The sequence below is a fragment of the Lissotriton vulgaris genome, chromosome 12 (genome assembly GCF_964263255.1).
Source record: "Lissotriton vulgaris chromosome 12, aLisVul1.2, whole genome shotgun sequence".
NCBI classification, from domain to species: domain Eukaryota; kingdom Metazoa; phylum Chordata; class Amphibia; order Caudata; family Salamandridae; genus Lissotriton; species Lissotriton vulgaris.
The window spans coordinates 247,302,513-247,327,264 of NC_141700.1; the positions used below are offsets into that span (position 1 = coordinate 247,302,513).

The 24,752-nt window shown below is 43.0% G+C and overlaps 1 protein-coding gene across 1 annotated transcript in view; it reads right to left on the reverse strand.

The window, feature by feature from the left end:
- Positions 1-9,379: 9,379 nt before the first annotated feature.
- The window catches only part of PLA2G15 (phospholipase A2 group XV), a 146,525-nt gene continuing 131,152 nt past the window's right edge, over positions 9,380-24,752 (reverse strand). Inside the window, exon 6 of the mRNA XM_086947755.1 lies at positions 9,380-15,421. Coding sequence (XP_086803881.1) covers positions 14,910-15,421 — 512 coding nt within the window. The 3' untranslated portion in view covers positions 9,380-14,909. The remainder of the gene's footprint in view (positions 15,422-24,752) is intronic.

Genomic DNA, 24,752 nt, shown 5'->3' on the forward strand with positions numbered 1-24,752 from the left:
AGAGGGAGTAAGTGGGCAGTAAGATGTGTTTTTAAAATAAGTTTACATAAACAAAAAAACCAATGTTAAAAGGGTAGTAGGGTGTCTGCATCGAAATCATGCAGGAACACCGCTAGTAGTCCGGTAAAAAACCACAGTTGTAGTCACTGCAGCCACACGCTAATCCAACGCCCCCAGTGAGGAACAGGAGCTGCCACCACCTGCTGACCCACAGCGAGCACTGGGAATCCTGTCAATTTATGGGAATCACCCCCGAAAAGCTGGACCGCTAACTGCGGTCTGGCAGCCTTCAGGCTACACCCAAGATGGCGCCCGCCCTCCACACAATCGGCACGAACAGCCGTGATGGACCGGGGCTGGGGAGGCCACACAAGAGGGAGTAAGTGCGCAGTAAGATGTGTTTTTAAAATAAGTTTACATAAACAAAAAAACAATGTTAAAAGGGTAGTAGGGTGTCTGCATCGAAATCATGCAGGAACACCGCTAGTAGTCCGGTAAAAAACCACAGTTGTAGTCACTGCAGCCACACGCTAATCCAACGCCCCCAGTGAGGAACAGGAGCTGCCACCACCTGCTGACCCACTGCGTGCACTTGGAATCATGTCAATTTATGGGAATCACCCCCGAGCAGCTGGACCGCTAACTGCGGTCTGGCAGCCTTCAGGCTACACCCAAGATGGCGTCCGCCCTCCACACAATCGGCACGAGCAGCCGATATATATATATATATTCACTGAAAAAAACATAGGTTTCACACACGTTATAGTTAGTTGGACTCACTATAACTTGCGCGTGCAATGCACTGCTGATGACGTCACATATTACATCACTCATGACATGGTCAGTGACATCACTCATGACATCACTGATGACATCACTGATGACATCTCAAATGACATCACTGATGACAACATCCTTGTGACAAAGTGGCAGACCTCCTATCAGCATAAAATAACCTTTGACACACACATTCAAAAATAGAAACTAACATTTTCTTAAAAAAGGAGAAACCAATACCAATTACAACAACTTATTAGGTAATTCCAACATCTACATACACATCCACTCATTCACCAACAGTTCTATATAGTCACTCATGCATGTACTTACTCATCATATGTACTCATACATCTATACATCCTGTTACACACTAATACTCATCCATATAGTTACTCACACACAATTCACACATGCAAATAAACTATCAAAAAACCATTTACTTGATTATACTGCTATATACACACCACTACACATACTTCTACAGAAACTGAAACGTATTTACTCTCTTAAACAATCAATTATAAAAACACATACTCACTAACCCACCCATACACACAATCATCCACCCATACAGTATTGCACACATGCTGTCTTCAAAATACATACAAATAGTGAGTTACTCATTCATGCATCTGTGCTCTAAGTAATATCCCCCACCGAACCATACAGACACTGATACTGATACTCAAAAAACAACTAATAACCCATATACACACTCATGTAGCTACTCACCAACCCATGCAGCCACTTATACACAAAGTGAGACACAGATACAGATATTTAAATATTTACAAATTACTCGCTAATATATGTATTCACTAAGATACATTTAATAAGTCAGTTAACCAATCAATTTTACACAAAAAAAAACATCCATTTAGACATTTATTTACCCATTTATTCTTCCATCAACCTTCAGATATACATATATAAAAAATATTTATTTTTCAGAAAGATACACATTCACTGGATGATGTCATCAGTGATGTCATTTGAGATGTCATCAGTGATGTCATGAGTGATGTCACTGACCATGTCATGAGTGATGTAATATGTGACGTCATCAGCAGTGCATTGCACGCGCAAGTTATAGTGAGTCCAACTAACTAGAACGTGGGAATTTCAATGGTTTTATGCGAGTAAAATTTCCACCTAACTATAACTGGTGTGAAACCTATGGTTTTTTCAGTGAATTTAATAGGTTTTTTAAATGCTAATTCCTAACTATAACTGGTGTGAAACCTATGGTTTTTTCAGTGAATATATATATATATATATAAATAAAATTTCTATGGCAAAATGAAACCCCATTTTGTTCCTTTTCAAATTAAATGTATTAAGTTTTACCACTATATTCCAATCAAGATGACTTCAGGTGTGCCATACTTTTGTCATAAGTAAGACTGTTGGCGTTCTAGTTGTTCTTTAGAACACTCTGGGACATTCTGTCATTGGGCTATAGTTGGGCTACATCTGCCTGATATTTGGGCTACATTTGGGCTCTTTTGTCTCTGGTGCCCATCTTGGGAGACTGCATATCAGAATTTTTTTTTAATGAAATATAAGAGGATTTGAGAAGTCACTCAAAATGTGCCCTAATTTTTCTTTCTTCAGCACGAATCATAATTTCTATGGCAAAATGAACCCCCTCATTTTGTTCCTTTGCAAATTAAATGTATTATGTTTTACCACTTTATTCCAATCAAGATGACATCAGGTGTGCCATACTTTTGTCATAAGTAAGACTGTTAGCGCTCTAGTTGTTCTTTAGACCACTCTGGGACATTCTGTCATTGGGCTATAGTTGGGCTACATCTGGCTGATATTTGGGCTACATTTGGTTTTTTTTTGTCTCTGGTGGCCCTCTTTGGGCTACATTGGGCTACATTTGGGCTCTAACATATATATATATAGCCCAATGTAGCCCAATATATATTTTTTCAAAGTTAATTTTCATAAAAACCACTCGAGCATATATCTTGAGACATAGCAAAGGCACATCGGGGTACCAGTCCCTACAATTTTGCCAAGCTTGGTGGAAATCCATTCAGCCGTTCGGGCTAAAAGTGAGGTTGACCCCCCTGTGGAAATTAACATGGGGAAAACACTTTTTTGGGATCCCCCTTTTATCTCGGCCCATGCTTGACAAATCCCCCACAAACTTTCATGGAAGGACCGGGGCGCCGCAAGGCAAATTTGAGGAAATTTTCAGGCAGATTCCTCAACCGGCGCCAAAGTTATCCACAATAGAATGTTGAGATTTTGCATTGAAAATAATCCTAACTATAACTACCTACTGGCGATCGCCAGTAGGAGATATATATATATTTATATACATAGACACCAAAACTTTCTCCCAGGTAGGGAAAAAGGGAAGAAACAGCTCTGGGGATTAAAAAGGCTTTAATAGCTCTTGTTTTGCTCAAGCAGGTGAGGTGCATGAAACGCTTAGGCAGATGCGTTTCAGCCTTCAAATGGCTTCATCAGTGCTGGTTTCAATGACTCCTTCCTCCGGGGGGGGGGGGGGGGGCAATTTCACAGATTTAAATATCATGGCCACTCCTCATTAGGTGGTACCTCGCCCTCCTCAGCCCAACGATGTTCAGGTGTCCTGTGCTCAAACCAGCCAAGCAGATGCATGCTGGGGCTGGGAGTCCTCAGAAGAAGCCCATTTAGTGACAGGGCATCTCCTAACAACATGTGAAGTCCCAACTGGTTGTGTAAGGATCCCAACACCGCAAAAACCACAGTTGATGGACAGAATGCAGAAAAATGTCATACATACACCCCAGTACAGAGATCTGGGCCTAAATCCATCGTTTTTTTGCACTCCACACCACCCCAGATCAGACATGGCCATATGCAAATCAGTCTGACCCTGTGCCTCATGGGAACAGTCCAGCCCGAACTGCCAAGCCATGCCTTCCCTGGACTGGAAACAAGCTTCCGAGGACCGGTTTCTGGTATTCCAGCAGTCTTAAGCCCGGCTTGCTTGAATCCAGTGGTGTGGAGAGCATGGGACTCACGTCTGAGCTACCCATCCCACTCGGGGTGACAAATGCAAAAACCACAGTTGGACAGAATGCAGAACAATGTCATACATTCACCCCAGTACAGAGATCTGGGCCTAAATCGATCGTTTTTTTTGCACTCCACACCACCCCAGATCAGACATGGCCATATGCAAATCAGTCTGACCCTGTGCCTCATGGGAACAGTCCAGCCCGAACTGCCAAGCCATGCCTTCCCTGGACCGGAAACAAGCTACCGAGGACCGGTTTCTGGCATTCCAGCCGTCTTCAGCCCGGCTTGCTTGAATCCAGTGGTGTGGAGAGCATGGGACTCACGTCTGAGCATACCCATCCCACTCGGGGTGACAAATGCAAAAACCACAGTTGGACAGAATGCACAACAATGTCATACATTCACCCCAGGTTGGCTAAGGATCCCAACACCGCCACAGGTACCTGGAATGATTTTGCCTTCCTATGCCCCTTCTCAAGCAAACAGTGTTGCCTCCTCTCTCCCAAAGTATTGGGGTGACGCTTTGCAGTTTCATGCGCTACCAGAGTTCACAGGCTCTCAGCGTTGCCCCAGAACGAGAGGGCGGTCGTCAGCCAGCGCCTGCTTGCTTGCGAAACATTGAAACCAAAACTTTCTCCCAGTTAATGAGAAAGGGGCAACACAGCTCCAGAAATAAAAATACTTTAATAGCTCTTGTTTTGCGCAAGCAAGTGAGGTCCATGAAACGCTTAGGCAGACGCGTTTCAGCCTTCAAATGGCTTCATCAGTGACGGTTTCAATGGCTCCTTCTTCCAGGGGGGCCAAACCCACAGATTTAAATATCATGGCAACTCTCCATCAGGTGGTCTCTCGCCCCTCATCAGCCCAACGAGTTCAGGTGCCCTGCGCTCAAACCAGCCAGGCAGATGCATGCTGGGAGTCCTCAGAGGAAGCCCATTCAGTGACGGGGCATCTCCTAACAACATGTGAAGACCCCTGTGGTTGGCTAAGGATCCAAACGCCGCCACAGGTACCTGGAATGATTTTGCCTTCCTTTGTCCCCTTCCCAAGCAAACAGATTTGCCTCGTCTCTCCCAAAGTATGGGGAGCGACGTGTTGCAGTTTCATGCAGATGCCAGTGTTCACAAATCTCGCCATTGCTCCAGACCGAGAGGGCTGTAGTCAGCCAGTGCCTGCTTGCTGGCAAAACAGACATCAAAACTTTCTCCCAGGTAGGGAAAAAGGGACAACAGAGTTCCGGGAATTAAAAAGGCTTTCATAGCTCTTGTTTCACGCGAGTAAGTGAGGTCCATGAAACGCTTAGGCAGACGCGTTTCAGCCTTCAAATGGCTTCATTAGTGCCGGTTTCAATCGCTCCTTCTTCTAGGCGGGACAAACACACAGATATAAATATCGTGACCACTCCCCTTCAGATGGTCTCATGCCCCTGACCAGCCCAACGATGTTCAGGTGTCCTGCTCTCAAGCCAACCAGGCTTGGGAGTCCTCAGAGGAAGCCCATTCAGTGATGTGGCATCTCCTAAAAACATGTGAAGTCCCAACTGGTTGGCTAAGGTTCTCAACGCCGCCAGATGTACCTGGAATGATTTTGCCTTCCTATGTCTCCTTCTCAGTCAAACAGTTTTGCCTCCTCTCTCCCAAAGTATGGGGGCGACGCGTTGCAGTTTCACACAGCTACCAGAGCTCACAGGCTCTCACCATTGCTCCAGACCGAGAGTGTGGTCGTCAGCCAGCGCCTGCTTGCTGGTGAAACAGACACCAAAACGTTCTCCCAGGTAGAGAAAAAGGGAAGACACAGCTCCTGGGATTATAAAGACTTTAGGAGCTCTTATTTTACGCAAGTAGGTGAGGTCCATGAAAAGCTTAGACAGATGCGTTTCAGCCTTCAAATTACTTCATCAGTACCGGTTTCAATGGCTCCTTCTTCCAGGGGGGCAAAACGCACAGATTTCAATATCGTGGCCACTCCCCATCAGGTGGTCTCTTGCCCCTCCTCAGCCCAACGATGTTCAGGTTCCTGCGCTCAAACCAACCAGGCAGATGCATGCTGGGGCTGGGAGTCCTCAGAGGAAGCTCATTCAGTGACGGGGCAACATGTGAAGTCCCAACTGGTTGTCTAAGGATCCCAATGCCGCCACAGCTACCTGGAATGATTTTGCCTTCCTATGTCCCCTTCTCAGGCAAACAGTGTTGCCTCCTCTCTTCCAAAGTATGGGGACGACGCGTTGCAGTTTCATGCAGCTACCAGTGTTCACAGGCTCCCGGCGTTACTCCAGACCGAAAGGGCTGTCGTCAACCAGCGCAAAACACTGCACTGGCTACCCATTCACAAAAGAGTGCTATTAAGTTACTCGTCATCACTTTGAGCTTTCAGGGCCTCAGGACCCGCATACTTCAGATCTAGATTCACACCATATGTCACCACATGCCCTCTTAGGTCTTCCTCAGCTAACATCCTAAACCTACACCATTAAAATTTAAAACTAATGGGGGGTAGATCACTTACTGTTCCTGGGGTAAAAGCATGGAATACACTCCCCAGTTATTTTGGTCTCATCTAATCTGAAGCCTCTTTTAGGAAATCTCTGAAAACTTGGATCTTTGGAGCTCCAGACTCTTTGTGCTTCTCGCTTATCTAACCCTCCAGCAATTCAGAGACAGCAGCACCATCCTGTACTTCCAGTCTATTCTGCTCAGCGCCAATGTACTCCAGCGGAGTGATAGTTGCGCTTACAATACAAGGGAAGGGCCCACTTGTAGTAACTCAGCTGGAGGTCTCTGTGGATCATTGGGTCCGGGAGCCAAGCCAGAAGACTACTGAATATCTGCAATATGCCATTTTTGTAGGCCTCTATGTGCTGCAGGGCTGGCGTCACGAGCATCTGAAGAATCAACTTAGTGACACGTAACCTCAATGGAGTGTGATGTACAAATTGAAGCCCTCACAGCCCTCTTCCTGGCGTTATAGTGGCAGGATGTGGTAGTGGTGCTTCCTTTTTTCTACTTTGCTTTTAGAGTTGGACTTATTATACAACTTTGTGCATGCCGTGGAAGGAACAGTCCTGTCACCCGGACGGAGTCCAGGCTTAGGACATGGAGCGGGATGTATGTGAAGGCAGCGCCTATTTCTTGTTCTTAGCAATATACAGCTTCACCTGTTGGTCTTGAACTGCCTTTGGGAGCATGAAGGTGCACTAATTGCACAACTCAGCGTTGTGTCAAGGCCCAAGTGCAGATTTGTAACCCACACCTGCTTCTTGTAGTCGCAGCACAGCTTGAATTCTCTGGGTATTGGTGTGGGCACTATCCAATAGCACTGTCTTGAGTTTTAGAAATCCTCAGAAAAAAGTGACAAATTCAGGAGTGGAGCTCCGGTTCTGCTTTGAAAAGCATGGAAAGAAAGAAACGGACGCTAATGGCAAAGGTGATGTTTATAAGCACCTCTATTCAGTCACTTCCAGGGCAGTATGAAGTCAATAAAGAGTTGGATGGCACAACCTAGTGGCACACGGGTGCATTCCCATGAAAACTCTCCAAATTCAGTCTGATGCCTGTGGAATATTTTAAAAGTGAGGAATCTGCAGTTATAAGTATCCATCAGAAGCATACATGCCGGGTTGTGGGGACGTGCACACACATCATAATAGTAGGGTCAGACATTTTGCCTTCTTTTTCTTAGCAATGGCATAGCCAAAAGGTTTACAAAATTGTAACTAATATTTAACTTAGGCCTACAGTCGACTTTAGGTCTGGCTCTTCCTCATGTCTGGATGTCTTTATCTATTTCTATTCCCTGCTTCTGATACAATGGCTATCCTCCACTTTCTTTTAATTGCCCGACCCTTTGAGCATGAAGATTATGCTGCTTTTGGATTGGCGGGGTGTATTCTTCCACTGTGGACATCAAGAATCCATTTTTTTCTTTTCTTGTTGTGTTCATTAGCACTTGAGCTTTAGAACTGATGGGAATTAAAGTCCTGATTCTTCCACTTTCCTCTCTTTTCCCACAGGTCTCCCATGTCCTCCTCAGTATTCCTGCTCCTACTGCAATTGTATTGCTCTCTCTTTTCCTTGCCTCTCCCCCTTCCTCTGCAGACACCGAGCACTGCTGCCACTTTGTGCCTATCTCCAATCTCTCCCCCACTTCTGTTTCAACCTCTCAACACTGCCAGTCACTAATGGCTTTGCCAAGGCTTGTAAAATATAAATGTAAATGTATTGCGACTTATATAGCGCACGTATCACCCGAAGGCATCAAGGCGCTTGCCTTGGGAACCCGTCCTGGCTTTTCCCTGTGAGATAACCCCTACTGGGCATCCCCAAGGTGAAAGCCAGGCATCCCGCAGCGGGTGGGCCGCCGTAGTGGAGATTAAGCAGCTATTGCCCAGAGTTGCAGCGTGGGACCCCATGATTAGAATAGGCACCGAGGCGAGAATTATCGAGTCCGTGGACATTTTTGGGCTCAGGACCCAGCCGCGTCGGGAATTGAACCCTGGTCCCGGCCAGACCTCTGCATCAGGGTCTGCCGCTCTAATCAGTGAGCCACACTTCTTGCACTGTAGGCATGATCAAAACCAACAGCGGTAGGCAGGCATCTTAAAAGGTTATTTTCTATAGTTCCAAGATTTTCACCAAAATACAGCCAGACGCAATGTGGTGGTCATCTTGGAATGGTGTAGCAATAATATTTTGAATACATTGTTAGTTTGTTCCAAGATGGATGTTACATGGAGTCTACACAGAATGTAAGAAGGATCTTAAAACTTCCAAGATGGCCGCTCACCATAACTAGCTTTGGCAATGCATACACCACAATTCTGAAACAGGGATGGAACGCGCACAGCTTGGTTATATCCACACTGTTAACCAATGGTAAAGTTCTGTAGCGTGCTATGAGGAAATAACTGTCCGACCTGACAGAGATAGGTAACCATAGAAACTATTGCACAGCTCCCCCTCTCGGGAGAGAACACCTCTAAGCACAACTGTGGTGACCGACGGTCTTCTTCCATAAATCAAGGGTATTTCAATAGTTCAATCCATACACGAATTAGTGTTATTCCAACATCCACGGTTTATTAAACTCATTGCAAGTTCATGGCTTAATAGTAATTAATTGCGTGGTTGGTATTCATAAATTGTTGTTCACTGACGTATGTTAAATCACAACAAATCCCGATGCATTTCGGGCCCCGCCCTTCGTCAGGGGATTACTCGTTACTGCTATCCGCTCGTCTACTCCTTCGTGATCTTTTACATTCGTTCACAGCTACTCCGGCTCCAATAAATCTGCCACTTTCTACAAGGCTGCTCCTCAACTGGGGCGGGATTAGCTAAACCGCAACCTGCGTCGTTCCGGGGCCTTTTAGGGTCCTGCCTACTGGCCAGTCACAGATTCTGCAATCACTGAAAGCAAATTCCGGCAGCAAACAGGCACTGGCAAAGCAAGACTAACAACGTTGCCAATGCTTATTTTGCCATGTTTTTTAGAACAGTACTTTTAAACTTGCCTTTTGAATTCATTAAAGGCCTAACTGGATTGAATGAAAAAAAAATAATGACTAGGATGCACTCACTGTACTTGATAATTTTATTACATCATTAAATTATGAAAGACAAAACACAAGTAAAAGTTTGCATTTACACTCAAATCGTTGAAACTTCACATAGATATAAAGTGTGTTCGTTCAGTTTAGTCATACTACACTATAAAAATACTGTTAAAGTGTTAAAAGTTGCAGACCAATGATTTCATACTCCCAAAAACAAATACTCTTTGTTATACTATTTATGCAATATTATCAGTTTGCCAGTTTTAAGAAGTGCAAGAGTCAGTGTACTGACATTCAAATCCCTCCATACCCTTCATACTTTGAACAACTAGGGTAGTAAAGCAGCTTTCCCCCCATTTTGCTCTATTCAGGGGAAATCACATTTTTGGTGGGATGGAAGGAGCTTGTATCACATTCCCAATTTCATTTGATCTTGAGATTTTAGCTGCATGTTTAAAATTCCAAAATGCCAGTCGGAAAGATTCCCCAAGTCGGAATGCTTAAGACGACATGGGAAGCAACAGTTTTGTGTTTAAGGACAGCAATTTCTTGCTCTTTGCCACCTCAGGTCAAAATGGCTATTTCACTATGATTTTAAGAAAGAGTTCCTTTCCTTTTGATATACATTTAGGATCTGGTAAACCGCTTAACTTTCAGTATACCCCACAAGAATTCTTACATGTTTGTTAATGAAAAGCAGTTAGTAAAAAAGATCCAACATTTTCTGGCTACAGATATAAAACATGAACCTTTACATCATCATTTTAATAGGAAAAAGTTATACAACTTTCTAATGTTTAGGAATGCAGAGATCAAGGGAGCCGGACTTCTGCATCTCTTTTAACAGTCTGACTTTTCCCCCTTGCACGCCTCTCCCAAGAATTTCAAATTTACTGAATTGACCAAGTGTATTTCTATACCTGTGTTTAGCCAATCAGGATATGGTGACCAAGCTGGGCCTATTTAGTTAAGGAGTGCAAACAAGTGCTTTAACTCCAACGTCCTTTTACACCTGGCAAAAACACAGCAGAATGCAGATAGTTTCAACCGGAAGTTATCATACCAATGCAATACGAAAGCCTGCCATGTTAATTCATCTGGTCTCACATTTCTGTTCAAACTGCGAAGGAACAGCTACAAACTATTATGGGAAAAGTTTCAGACTTGAAACAGTTGTAGGAAGTTGCATACAGAGGGCAAATCTGATGTTACTTCTGCCCAATTATTACATATATCTGCACAAACTGTCAAATCATTTTCATATTTTTATCATCAAAGCAATGCTTTGAACATACATCCATGTAATACAACATACACGGAAATGGTGTTCTTTTGAAAGGCCAGACCCCTTTTCATGTTTTCTATACTGATTTATGCCTGAACCGAGGGAATAATTGCATTCTCCATCCTTCTTCAAACTGGCAAACACAATGTAAAAATACAAATATTTCATGAAGTCATAACTGTACAATAATTATTGACATCTTTCTTCTTCACAGCCAAAAATATGTTCAAAGTTAAATGTGTGTGAGTGTTTACAAATATAATTAAATCAGTAACAACTATTTCTAGATTTTTTTTCTTCAATGCGTCTGCACACAGTACGATAGCGAACTTGCGGGAGAGAAAACAGACAACTTCCATTAATGAATGGGTACAAATTCAATGGCAATTGTTACTGAAAACAAAGTTCATTTGCGTATGGAAATTTTGAGACACTTTATGGCACAGATAACGGATCATCATCACTGTGAATCCACTAAACCAAATACTAATGGCACAAGGGGCATGACAAGCAATGGCAACTACCAAAAATAAATCAGTCTCCATTTACATGTGTGTGTCAAGCGCCACAATCCTAGTTAGTCAATGACGTTAACAGGCTAATCTAGCCCAAATTCCAGCAAAGAGAACGCAATCTAGAAAACAAACACAATGTTTCCTGAGGTAAGAGATTTGCTACACAAGTGAATGTGGAAGGAAAACCTGGAAGTTGGATATGGTATCAACTCTGAAGATAAAGGCACATAGTAAGGTAATGTTTTAAGGCAGTGTAGTGGAATTACAGACTTGTTCCTTCAAAGTCAAGTTGTCACTCTGATTAGCTAAATAACTGTTTATTTAAACACTGCTTGTGTTTTACCACTCTCTCCTGACTGGAATGAGAAACGTATTCAACAGAAGTCTGGGCGGGGAAACTAGGGAAAGGGGGCGGGAGCATGAGGCAAGGCAGTTAGATATGGTATAGATAGAGCATCCAGCACATCTGGTTAAAAGGCAAGAAGATTTGATAGAGCTGGATATAAACTGAAATTGTTTTATATGTACACAAGAAACGGTCACATACCTGATCTGAAAAACTTTTTGACGATAAAGGGTTACTGATTAGCATCCTCTTTAGATGTCACAAACGCTACTAAGCTTGTTTCTCCCCGCAGTGATCTACTCAGTTTTCAGGCAGACGTGTCTACTGAGATTTGTTTGGCAGTATTTCTACTGGTCAAAAGCGGTTGCCCAATTAAATTCCAATCTAGGTGAGTGTGTGAGTGAGTGTGTGTGTGTGTGTGTGTGTGTGATCTGCTCTTTATCTTGTCCATCATTTGTGACTGGTTAAGTGGGTTAATGTAGGAGTGGAAGGGCGCCCGAGTAGAAGATTTTCATGGCCAACATAGATTATGTTCACCATTGCAATTTAAATTACAGCTATAAAGATATGGAAGTAGAGGACAGGTGGCATGCAATATGGATACCGATGATCATCCTCACATTTTACCATGGGGAGGGGCATTACTTCCTCCATTTTGATCATTCTCCATTTCTTTGTGAGAAAGAGGGCACTAACCCTATATAGCCGGATAAAGAGGAAATATTTTCCTAAGAGTCTTTGGCTTCAACTAGCTAATGATTCTAGTTTTCCACTTTGAGATTTGGAAAGAAACCGTGTAGACACCTGTGCCCATCTGGCTGTCACTTTGAGGACAATAGAAGAAAACAATAGGAAAGCATTTAAGACGTGGAAAGAAAAACGTGTTTAAAACAAATACAAGTCAAAGATTTGAATATGAATGTAAAAGATTTCACATAGTAAAATATTGTTTAAAAAGCTAACTTTAAAGGAAATGTGCAAGAAAAGATAAATGCTACAAAATAAAGAGTAGAGCACTTTAAAGAACATCCAACTTTGAACCAAGAGCGACACTTCCTTGTATAAATACACTATATTAGTCCACACTAATGATACCCAGCTGCCAAACTCATTGTATTGTGACAGGATTGTTTTATCTGTAAGGGGCCGCACATCCATTAACCCGGACCTAGGTTTCCAGCTCCCAAATGAACTCTTCACCCTTTTCTCTAAGCATGTTTCAGTACAGCTGAAGCATAAAGAAAAGCGGTCTCGCGCCCTCATTTGAACAGATGATTACATCATCGAAGAAGGCACGGCTTGGTTTGAGCACAAGCTAAGGTGGTGACTGTGGACTAGTTTCTACATGCATAAGCAAAGGACTTCACAACACTTTATCATCAAAAACTTAGAGAAAATAATAAATAACGCCCACTTCTGCGATTAACGGATAAATGGGATATCGAAATAGTACAGGACTCTGATACGATCTCATGCTCCACAAATATTGCAATTTAAATTGGCTTAGCACAACAAGCAAGTGCCCGAGAATGACGCATGCTCATGTGTCTAACTAAAGCGGATACGTTATGCCCAAGAATGACAAAGCTCACACGACTAAATTAGGCTAATAGCGTTAGCCAATAAAATATGGCAACCTGTAAGGGAAGAGCATACATACTAGCAAATGAACAAACGTACACAGCAAAATCCTGCATAAAAGATAAAGTATTAGAGGACACATTCTCATTCATCAACTTGGGTATATTGGAATTTTTCGTTACAGTTTGTGCACTGCACACACCAGGAACATAAGGAGGACTTCACAGAACAAAGAAGCAAACTTCCACCTGATGCAGAGGTATCTAGTTCTACAGTACTTCAAAAGGTTACAAATAACAATAAAGACATACGCGACCTAGAAAAGTAGCTCAGACATATTAATCTCCCTTGCATACAAATGTATCTTTGTATCTTCGATTGAAACGGTGGTCGGTCACTTGACTGACGGCAGAAAACCCCAATTTCCAAATTAAAAAACAACAAGTATGCCTTGACTGTGGTTCCACTTAGGCGAGCAACTCCGTATTAGCATGTTTCATGAATATGAACCTTTCTGTAGAATCTATGTGGTAACTGAGAAGTAATGCTTCCAGACCCCCAACACGGTTATTTTCTGAAAAGGCGGTGAGGGCGCAAAGTTTTAGGGTCCTTCTCCTTGAAACTCTTATTCGGTGAGGAGCAAAGAGAACTATAAGCCTTTTGGAAAATCACACTTTCTGGTACGAGGCATCCAGCAGCTGTAGCTATCTCAACAGTGGTGGTGGTTCACAAACACAGGGCTTCTGCCTATACATCATAATTCTGGAGTAAAGCAGATAGCAGTTGAAGTTCTGTCTGGTGGTGAATTTCACAATAGTTCACAAATTAGAATACACAACAAACAGACTCTGCAGCCGAAATACCCACTTATCAAATCGCCACTTAATTACATGTCCAGTACACTGACATAATGGGTCTGTAGACTAACTTCAGGAAAAGGTTAGATGATAAGTCGCTCTAATGTGTGTACGCATTGCTCAGTGATTACTGATTTTCACCAAATTAAAAAACTCTGTCAACCCAGATCCGTTTTAGGGGGAAAGCTTAGATAACTTGTGTTATGGAATCTTGGGACACAGAGAAAGACATTTTGACTGTTAAATCTTATCAGAAACACAGTCACAGAAATGTATGTGGAGTCCCATAAAAATCAAAAGACAATTATATGTAGAATGGACTTCTTACGGTCATGTGTATACTTCCAAACTCCACCTTATATCACTACAGGGTTAATGTACAGATGGTTGATACCAGAAACCAAAGATACTAGTTTGCATGCTGTATGCCAGATCAAATCTCTTTGGGATCACTAGTAGCTACAGTGAAAAATGCAGGAAAAATAACTGTATTATAAGTAGTACATAACAAATTAAATTGACAGCACCTGTACACAGAGAGGAAGTGGAGAGACTGCCCTATAATCATAGACCATTAAATACTTTTTTCAGTTTAATCTCACAAAAAGGTATTATTCATTAACTCACAGAATTGAGAAAACATATCCACTATCTCAATTCATGACAGAAAACACATATGTAAACGTATAGTCTTTCAAAGCAAATGATATTGCAAGCCACATTTTATGCGCTCTGTAGATGTAATCAAGAGCACAGACATATGTCTTGATAAACACTCAGACGGTCAGAGTGAGAAAGCACAATTCCACAAATACAGGAACACAACCTTGGAGCACCTGAACAGCAAGTGGAACATGGCCTAAAAACGACATCATATGCATATATGAACAGCAGAAAAAAGGGGAAAGTAAGAAAAGGATCCCCTCCTTCATTTGAGACAAGGCTTCAAGTGTGACATCGCTTTTGGCTGTCACAAACCAAACAGAACCTGTTTGATATATGAAATGGTTTCGGGATTTAACAGCATCTCAATGTGCTCTGCTCCGGTCAGATTCACCAACGTCACTTCTTGCTTCTGACGATTCTGCCAACGTTGGCATTGCAATGCACTTGGTAGATTTACAGTACCATCGCCATCACTGTAGAAGATCTTAGGCTCCTTGTCAGGGAAAGAATCATAGTAGAAGGACTCCGGGGTTTCTACACCAGTGCCATAAAGGCAGTGAACACGAACTGAAGGCGGAGTCAGAGGATATACCAGGTGCTCTGTATTCTCTCTCATAAGCCAACCATCCTCAAAGTTGAGGTCTTTGTAGAACTTTGGAAAATCACGAATGGTGTAATTGGCAACAGGAGTGCTTACGAAGATCTTGTCTGGAGACCAAGTGTGGTTGTAAGGAAGAAGCCAATTTGTGCTTACGGCCGACCTCTGCTGATCTCGGATCTTCAGTGAGCTGATAACTGGAATTCTGTTGTTGTCACCTGTAAAGGGAAAGCAATCATTGCCTTAGTCAATAAAACACCTTGAAAATGTTCAAGTAACAATTAATACACTGTCTGTTTTAGATGCCATAGAATGAAAACAAGACTCAAAATTCATAGAAAAAGAGTAAACATACATCCAAAAAGGGCCTTCTGACCAGACCTGGTTGGGTCCATTTAACTTGGGCCTGCATTTCAGCCACGTTTTGCAGATACAGAGGGACAGATACATAACTTCTTCGGCAGATATGCAAAGAATTTCATTCTGTGGCATTAGGTGCTATAAAGACTGCTTAAGCCTTATCATACAACTGGTCCTAGTTAACAAAAAGGAAATACCTTCAGCACTGCGATGGAAGTTGAGAGCTGGTCCTCAGACTAGCATTCCCTGCACACGGCTACTTTTGCGAAATAACATACATAAACATTGAACTTGGTGCATACAGTAGACAAAAGTGCAGAGAAGACACATTGTCTAGTAGCTAGGGCTAAAGAGGAGGGGCTAGATCAGATATTATTCGAGTCACTGCAGCACAACTCTCAAAACCAGGCATCTCATAATCTTTAACAAATGTTTGGGAGTAGAGGTGCAACTGATTGAAGTTTCCTGACTGTAAGAGATTCTTTAGCACAAATATCCTCACATTCTCACAGTTAAAACATTTTACAACCTGAAGGAACCGTCTCTTTACAGCAAGCATTTGATGGAATAAGTGAAGATTAAAGAAACGCTTTAGTCAGAAATCATGATTCAACTGCACAAACCTGTTTTTGAACATGATTCAATCATAATCCACAAAAGCAATTCCACGCAATAATGTTTTGTGAAAGTATGGTGAGATGACCAAGGGGCTGCCCTGCATATTTTCTAAATGGAGACGTTTGCCAAAAAGGCCATTGTAGCCCCCTTCTCCCTAGTGGAGGTCACTCTTGGTTTGTTGAGCAAAGGTTAGTTCGATAAAGAGTAACACAGCTGGATAGTCTGTGCAATCCATCTAGAAATGGTATTCTTGGAAATCGCCGTGCCCAGAGCCTGAGTTGAGTGCCTCACAAAGGACTGTTGTGTTTTCCTGATGCTGTGTGACCCTTGCATGTATTACACAACTGCCCTCCTGACAATATGTGCAAGGCCCACTCTTCTGCGTATGTAGGCTTCTGGAATAAAGCAGGAATGGTGATAGTCTGGTTTATGTGAAAAGGTGAAATAACCTTTTGTAGGAACTTTAGATATGTCCTCATTATTACCTTATCCTTCTACATGGATATGTATGATACCTATACCATTAGGGCTAGTATCTCACTGATGCAACTGCTACTAAAAAACTATTTTCAATTTGAGATGCCAGAGTGTGATCTTCTGCATTGGTTCAAAACGTGCTTTCATCAATCCTTCCAACCCTAGGTTCAAAAGCCACTGTGGGTGAGGTACCTCCCTTTCTGGGTAAAGCCTTTTCACTCCATCCATAAGTCTTTTGATCAGTGGAAGTGAGTAAATGTTTTGAGTGACTGGCCATTTCACGTAGGCCGCAGTGGCTGATAAATGCACCTGCAGCAAGGCATATGAGAGCTCACATTTTGTAGGATGTGTCATGTATCGGGCTATTAGTGTCCTGGACTGCCACTAAGTTACATAACCTCATCCACTTAAAGGCATAAACACCTTATGGTGGCAGGCTTACACATCTACCTGATAATACATAATGTAGCTTTTGGCATATGTAGCTGTTCAAATAAGGCTATTTCAGGAACCATTCTGTCAACTGCATTTCCCCTTCCCTTGCTTCATGGTTAGTGTCCATGTGAAGTGGAATTTTGACATAATGCCGTTTCAGCAACTGGAGTACATTTGAGAACCATGGCAGTCGAGGCCACCTTGGAGCAACTATGAGGATTGTTGTCATGATGGAGATTCTGAACTTCTCCAGAGCTGATGGGTTGAACAGTATCGGTGGAAAACGGTATGCAAAGATCCTGCTCCACCTTATCAACAGGGCACTCCGCAGTGATTTGGGATGGTAATGCCTGGATGCGAAGCACAGGCATTTTTGTGTCTTCTGATGTTGTAAAGTAATCTGGTGTTCTCCAGAGATCGAACCGTTGATTTACTAGAGACTTTTTAACCTCCCAGTCATGTGTGCGGTTGGTTTGAAAGCTTACACCACCCGTCTGAATGGTCTCCATCCCTGGAACATGACTTGCCAGCAATGATATGTTCTCTGATACTGCCCAATTACAAATGTTATGGGCTAATTCTGAAAGTGGGTATGATACGGTTCCCAGTTTGTTGGTATAGAACATTGCTGTTGAGTTGTCTGCTAGTGTTTGTACAGTCTTTCCCCTAACATGGCTCTGGAATATCTTTAGCGCTGGGAAGATTGTCTTCACCTCTGTCAAATACATCAGTTTTCTAGAGTCTTGTTCTGGCCATAGACTTATCTTTAAAGTGTACATGGGTACTCCTTAACCCACCATTGAAGCGTCTGTGGTGATGATGGCTTGTGGTAAAGGAGTCTTGAATGGTCATCCATTGAGAATATTCCCTACACTCCACCTACTTGGTCCTTGCTGCCCTTGTCCATTACCATCACTAGACCCTCCAAACTGCCTGATCCCTTGATTGAGTAACCATTCCTGTACTGTCTCATGTGAAGCCTTGAGTTGGGAATGAGGTGGATACAGAAAACCATCACCCGTAAGAGTCTCATTACTTTTCTCAATGTCCGAGACCAAGAAATCTGATGCAGGCACATCTAACCAGTAGGAGGTGATTCTTCCTGGTCATTTAGTATGCCATTGCCATGTGTGTGTTAAGTTCTGCTCCTAGGAAAGATTTCCTGGCGTGTAGACTTACGGAGGATTTCTCCCAGGTCACTGTAAATCATAGTGAGTGTAGACGTGAATTTACTCGTCATGTTCTCCTGGCAAAGCTCTAAAGTGCCCACCTTGACTAGCCAATCATCCAGTTGGGGTAGACATTTATACCCTGCCTTCTGAGGTGTGTGGCCATCACTGCCAGAGTCTTGGTAAAGACCCTTGGCGCCGATTTATTCCGAACAGTAGGACTTTGGATTGGTAATTTTCTCCCCCCATGACAAATCTTAGGTACTTCTAGTTTGCTAGTAAACGGGTATGTGGAAGTAGACTTTGATATCTACTTTCGCTAGGTAGTCCTCTTCGTCTAGCAAAGGTATTACAACCTGCAAGGTCGTCATTTGGAATTTTGGGATTTTTATATACCGGTTTACAAAGTGCAGGTGTAAGATAGGCCGCATGGCTGGATCTTGTTTAGACCAAGAAAGTAAACAGAGAACATACCTGTGTTTCATTCCTACCACAGCACCTGCTTTATAGGGTTCTTTCTCTGCAGTTCTGAGACCTCTTTGTGCATAAAAATTGGTATGAAGTCTATACAGCATCCCTAACAAATGCTATTTACAACCCACTTGTCTGTGGAAATGGATTCCCAGTATTTGAGGTAGTCCTTTTTTCTACCCCTACAGGAGTGTTGTGAATGGAGGAACTGGAGTTCAAGTCTCTTTGAGGGCCCTGAGGCAAATCCTCTAGAGTTTTTTCTTCTTCTCTTGAATTAAAGCATAAAGACCTGAATGGGCTTCTATAACTTTTGTGGCTTCCTTCACCTTCTTAATTTTTCCCAGTGCTTGGTCTACCCCAGGGCCAAAGAGCTAGTTCCCTGTGTGAGGCTTGTCGAGGTTACTGAATTGTACCCCAGGTTAAAAAACGTACATGCATGGCAACATGTCTCCTCATGACCTTCACCGTAGCCAGGTGCCTGCTAGCTGTGTTAGCAGCATCGGAGACTCAATTATGGCATGAGTTGGCGATGTCCTTTCCTCCGTCATAATGCTTTTTACAGTGTGTTTGAATTAGCAATTCACCACTGTGTGGCTGTAGCGTTCTCCAGAGGCCTGATGAATGCAGGAGACACGGCTTTCATCATCGCCATAGAGATAATTAGGAGTCTGGCTCTACATGGTTCTGAATAGATTAAAGGTCTTGGGTTGATGCCCTGTTTTTCTTCTGTATGTGCTGTGTGACAGCACTTGCTGTGCCTCTACCCAGTCAGAAAAAGCAATGTCCTGCATCAACAGAACACCCCTCTTCTGATTCTCCATGTCCGAGAAGCCCACCAAGTCTGTACTTGCCCAATGTGCTCAAAGGACCTGGTCTCTGTGGATCAGGATTTCTGGCTTAAAATACACGAGCACAGGATAGAGTCCTCAGACTTTGGTCTTGAGGCAGACAGAGAATAGTCTGGGTGATCGTCGTTGAGGGCAAACTTTCGGTGGCAGTTTGGCAGAGTGTGCTCATGCTCTAAAAAGGAGTTGAGGAGCTCCAGGGGTCCTACTTTGACCACAAAACATTGCCGATACCTCCTGACAAACTCCCGAAAAACCTCTCTAATGTTGAGTTCCAATCTCTGTTTCTTCAACTGCTTTCCTTTCTTCGAAGACTCTTCTACGCCTCCTTCTAAAAAAGATCAGGAGCTCTCCAATCCTCTCTGTACCCAACAGCGGAAACCACATAGGGGCTTCACCTATGTCGACTCCCAAACCACAAGCTAACAAAGTTTTGAAGACAACAATCATTTACCGACCCAATCAGTCGATGGAGGGGTTGTGCAAATCATGTGAACCTACAAGAGATTCCATCCAACAAAAAAATAGATAGAGCGAGATGCCTTTCTATGCACTACAGAGGAAATGAGTGACGATTTTCAGCAACCAATCTTCAAAATAGGTGTATACGTGCTACCTCCCCAACACCCTTACATTTGATTGGGAATAGAGTTATTAAAGTCATGACCTTGGCAAACACAGAGACATAAAGACGTTGAATGGGCGCACAGTGAGCTGATGGTGCCCCTCCTGCTCCTCCAGCCACAAATTACAGGTAAATTCCGCCCATTTGGATAGAAGAAAACGTCAGACAACTGTAGCACACAAAGCTTGAATCCCAGGTGTAAAGCTTAGGGGATTCAAATCAGTATGACAATTTTGAAAGAAAAAAAATGTCGGAGAGTAATTAACCTAAGATATGGATGCAGAGAACAGTGCAGGTTGGTGGGTGGTTGGGTGGGTTGGTGGGTGGGTGGGTGGGTTGGTTGGTGGGTGGGTTGGTTGGTGGGTGGATGGATGGGAGTACAGCATATAATGGTGGTAGAGCAACAGGGAGGGTGAGGGGAGAAAAGCACACAAGGGAGACAGCTGTGATGGAGTGCTTAAACAAAAAGAAAAAAATACTGGCCTAAAAGCAAGCAGATAAAAGCACAGAAGCCAGACAGTAAAGGAAATGGTAGAGCTATCCTCTATGGTGTTACAAACATCAAATAGACACATTGAAACAAGGAAAGCGATCAAATTGAAAGCCAGAAAATAAGAGCGAAAGCAAAGTAAACCAATCTAAGCAAAAAGTACGTCTCCAAGTCCTTGTAAGCTCTTCGTAATTCCACAATAGGTCTTTCGCAACCAGAGAGAAAGAGGGGAAGGTCCTTTAATCTTTTAAAGGCCTCTGAAAAAAAACAGAGTACTGCGATGTTGACTGGGGCACACATGCGGGGGTCAACAAAGAGTACCGTATTTTAATTGTATTTATTACTTTCTTTTATTGTGCGGACCTAGACGCAGAAGCAACAGAGTGATTTTCAAGTTGCATACAAAGCATAAGTAAGCTAGCTGTACAGTCTTTAAGAAAACCACATTTTTAGAAGCAGTCAAAAAGATTGATGACATTTTGAAAGTTTCTCAATACCAGATTTGGGTTTAGTCTTCGGTGAGCTGAAAGCTGGCTCCGTTATCTTGAATTACTGTATGGTTGCCAACATTTCACTCTAACAAGGGGCTTCGAACTTGCACGAGTTTGCTGCCTTTTTGGATGTTCTCTGGATCAGAATTGAGAGCTTAGCAACCAAGATGCAGGAATGAGATTATTCTTCATCTAACTCAGCTTTTGACTTGGCATCAACATTCATATCTATATCTGCAGGGGTTAAACGTAAGGGCAAACAGATGCATGAAGATGCCAGGTAAAGAACGGGTGGTAGTGTTGCCTTTAGCCAGGGAGCTAGAGCGTAATGGGTGGTATGGGAGATGAATACATCTACAGTAGCAGCTCTTTAATAAAATATTGTACTCTACCGAATTGCGTAAAGATTGGAAAAAAATTCAAGCCAGGCAAAAGGAAGTCATCTCTGAGTTGGTACATGTCTCCTCGTAACTATAGGATCATAAAGGAGTGTATTGTAACTGCATTTATATAGCACTTACTACCCCTGACGAGGTGTCAAATCGCTTTTTTGGTGAGTAGCACCCTACTCCAGAACCCATAAAGGATTAGTGGTGAATTAGTATAGTGAAAGTATGAAAGTAATTTGAGCGGTGGATATGTTAGTCAGTTATTTGGATGAGAAGGATAGTGGAGGGAAAGAAGAGGGAAAAGGGTTTACATTTATATAGCACTGGCTAACCATGATGGGGTGTTGAAGTGCTTTTTCGGCGAGTTTTGGAACCCAGAAAGGATCATTGGTTAATCAGTATACTGAAAATATGAAAGCAATTTGAGCAGTGGACATGCAAGTCTGTTATTTGGATTGAAAAAGATGAAGATTTGGGCCTCTGGGCTCAAGCCAGAGTATATGTTCATAAGGTTCAGGTATTGTGAATGCTAGCCCAAAGTAAAGACAGCACATGATGCCTATTAGCATGGTTAAAAAGATGTTGAGATTTCGATGAAGTAAAAAAGAAGGATATTCACATGACGATGATATGAAGGACAATGCTGAGGCATCACTAGATTGGGCCGAGGTGACAGGCAGCCTAACATGTTGTGCATTAGATAACTGTACCCATAACCAAACTGAGAAACAAGCAAAGCAATGCACCATAGCTGCATGGCACCACTAGGAAATACTGAACTACTATTTCAGGGCAAGGAAGTGCACCGCGGGGTCTGTTCCTCTACAGTCAAAGAACATGGTTTGATGGTGAGCTCCCAAGGACTCTAACTTTACCAAACACATAATCTGCACCTTCTGAAACTGAAAACTTGTGGCCTAAAGCAGAACTCCTGTAATAATAAGAGGACGCCCACAGAATGCGGAAAGCCCCTATGAGCAGCATGTGCACAGGCTCAGAGTCTATGCCTCAAAAACTGAACCAGTAACGGGAGACTTGGCCTTGTGGAGTAATACGGTGTGTTGTGAGGTAGAGTACTTGCCCACACTTCTGAACTACTTTTGCTTTTTACTTGGGAAAAAAGGCTAACATGACCAGTCCTGTCTTCACAGACATAGACCACTAACCAATCTTTCTGGGAGGTGGAAAATATAGAAACACAAACACCGCCAAAAATAAAAATATTTATATAAAAAAAGGAAGCAGTAACATAGCCTTGTTTTTCCATAAAGGGGCTTGACAAAACGTGGAGGTTAGAGTTATTAATGTCCCGCCTACAGCCCAAAACCTAACGAGTTCTAAGCGAGTAGCCAAGTCGGGCCCTGTTTGCCCAGTGGGTAGTCTATACCCCCCGGATCAGGCCCACCTTTCAGATTTCTCTTTACACCTTCCTCCGGAGTCATGCCCTTACACCGTCATCTTGGCAAATGTCCCTAAACTAGAAGATGGAAAAACTGAACTTTGGTCCGCCCTGAAAAAAAAGGTGCTCCATTTCCTAAGTAATAAAACTGTTCTGGGTGAGCATCTGTTTGACAACTTCAAAATGGTGAGAAGGGTTCCATGGGTAGAGAAAACTAAGAAAACGTGGACTGGTGATTGTGTTGTGGTTAATTTTGGCTCTCCCAAACTAGTGAATCATATATTAAGGCAAACTGGTTCAGTTTTAATCAATCATGATCGTGTCAATGTTCTTCCATTGGGGTACTTTTACCCCCCTCCTAATATTAGCACCTTCCCAATTGTTGAATGCCCTCTCTCAACCGTACCCACTGGCCACATTTCCCTAAGTAATAGGTACGACCTATTAGGTTCCCTTGACCAAAACGATTGACTGACTGGTTTGCAGTCACCAGCCAAGGCAACTTCCCCCATTGCCACTCATGAGATTAGTCCACAAGTTCCCCTAGCGGAACAACCCTCAAGTCTGTGGATAGAGGGGGGATCCATAACTAATTCTGCCATTAGTGTGTTGTGCTGGAATGTGACGGGCCTCCCATCTAAATTGAATAATCCTGAGTGGTGCCTATTAATTGAACAGCATGATGTATGCATGTTTCAAGAGACTTGGGCAAGATCCAAGCCTGCGAGTTTGGGCTTTGCCATATTTGATAAACCAGCTACCCACCTGGGCAAGGGGCGACAGTCTGGTGGTTTATCCACTTGGGTTGGCACGCACCTAGGGTGCGAGGCTAAATAATTAGATACTGAATCCATGGACATTTTGTGTGTGGTCCTTACCTTGCCTGATGAATTACCTGTTGCCCTGATTAAGGTCTATTCCCAACCTGTTGCAAGAGGTGCGACCTCCCTAACCCTGGACGCCCTGTCTGCCTTTCTAGAAACAATTCCCCCTAACACAAGGATGATCATTGGTGCCGATCTCAATACCCAATTTGAACCCCTTAAGGGTTTGGCACCTGATACCATATATGATGAAGATCATCATTGGTCAATTCCAGAAACTAGCCTTCCGCCTTTTATTGCCTGGACCCCATTAGTACTGCAAACAAATGCCCTTTGTTTAAAATTTTCTCTTCTGGCTTGCAATGGCCAGTTCCCCGGCAGGCACTGCCTCCAACATTACATTTAATAGACCAGGATCCACATCGATTATTGATCATATCCTTGTTGATACGTGTAGTTGGGATAGAGTTCTTGGATTCAATATTAGTCCCCGCAGTGATAGTGATCATAATGCCCTGCACATAAATATCTGCCTCTCAACGGGCAAAAACCAGGATTTAACGGATGGGAATCCAGTCCCCGCCCTAGTTCAAGTAAATAGATGGAGAAGGGTACGCTGGGGGGACTTCACAATCTCCCAAAAAAAGCTGGGCAGCCTCTACCAGACTGCACTCCCTTTTCTTGTCAAAGAAAACTTACAAGCTACTGAAACATGCTCTCTGGATTTTGGGCTAACTATTTCTGAAAACCATAAAGAACTAATGGATACTTTGGCTCCCTTTTTTGTTAACCATAGTAAACCAAGGGACAAGCCCAAGCCTAGTCACCAATGGTTCAATGGCAATTGCAGAGCTGCTAAACAAAATTTACTGAATGCAGTTAAGAGTAACAAAAGGACAGATTTGTTGGAAGCACGGGAAGCTTATACTAGGGAATTGAAACAGGCCAAAACATGC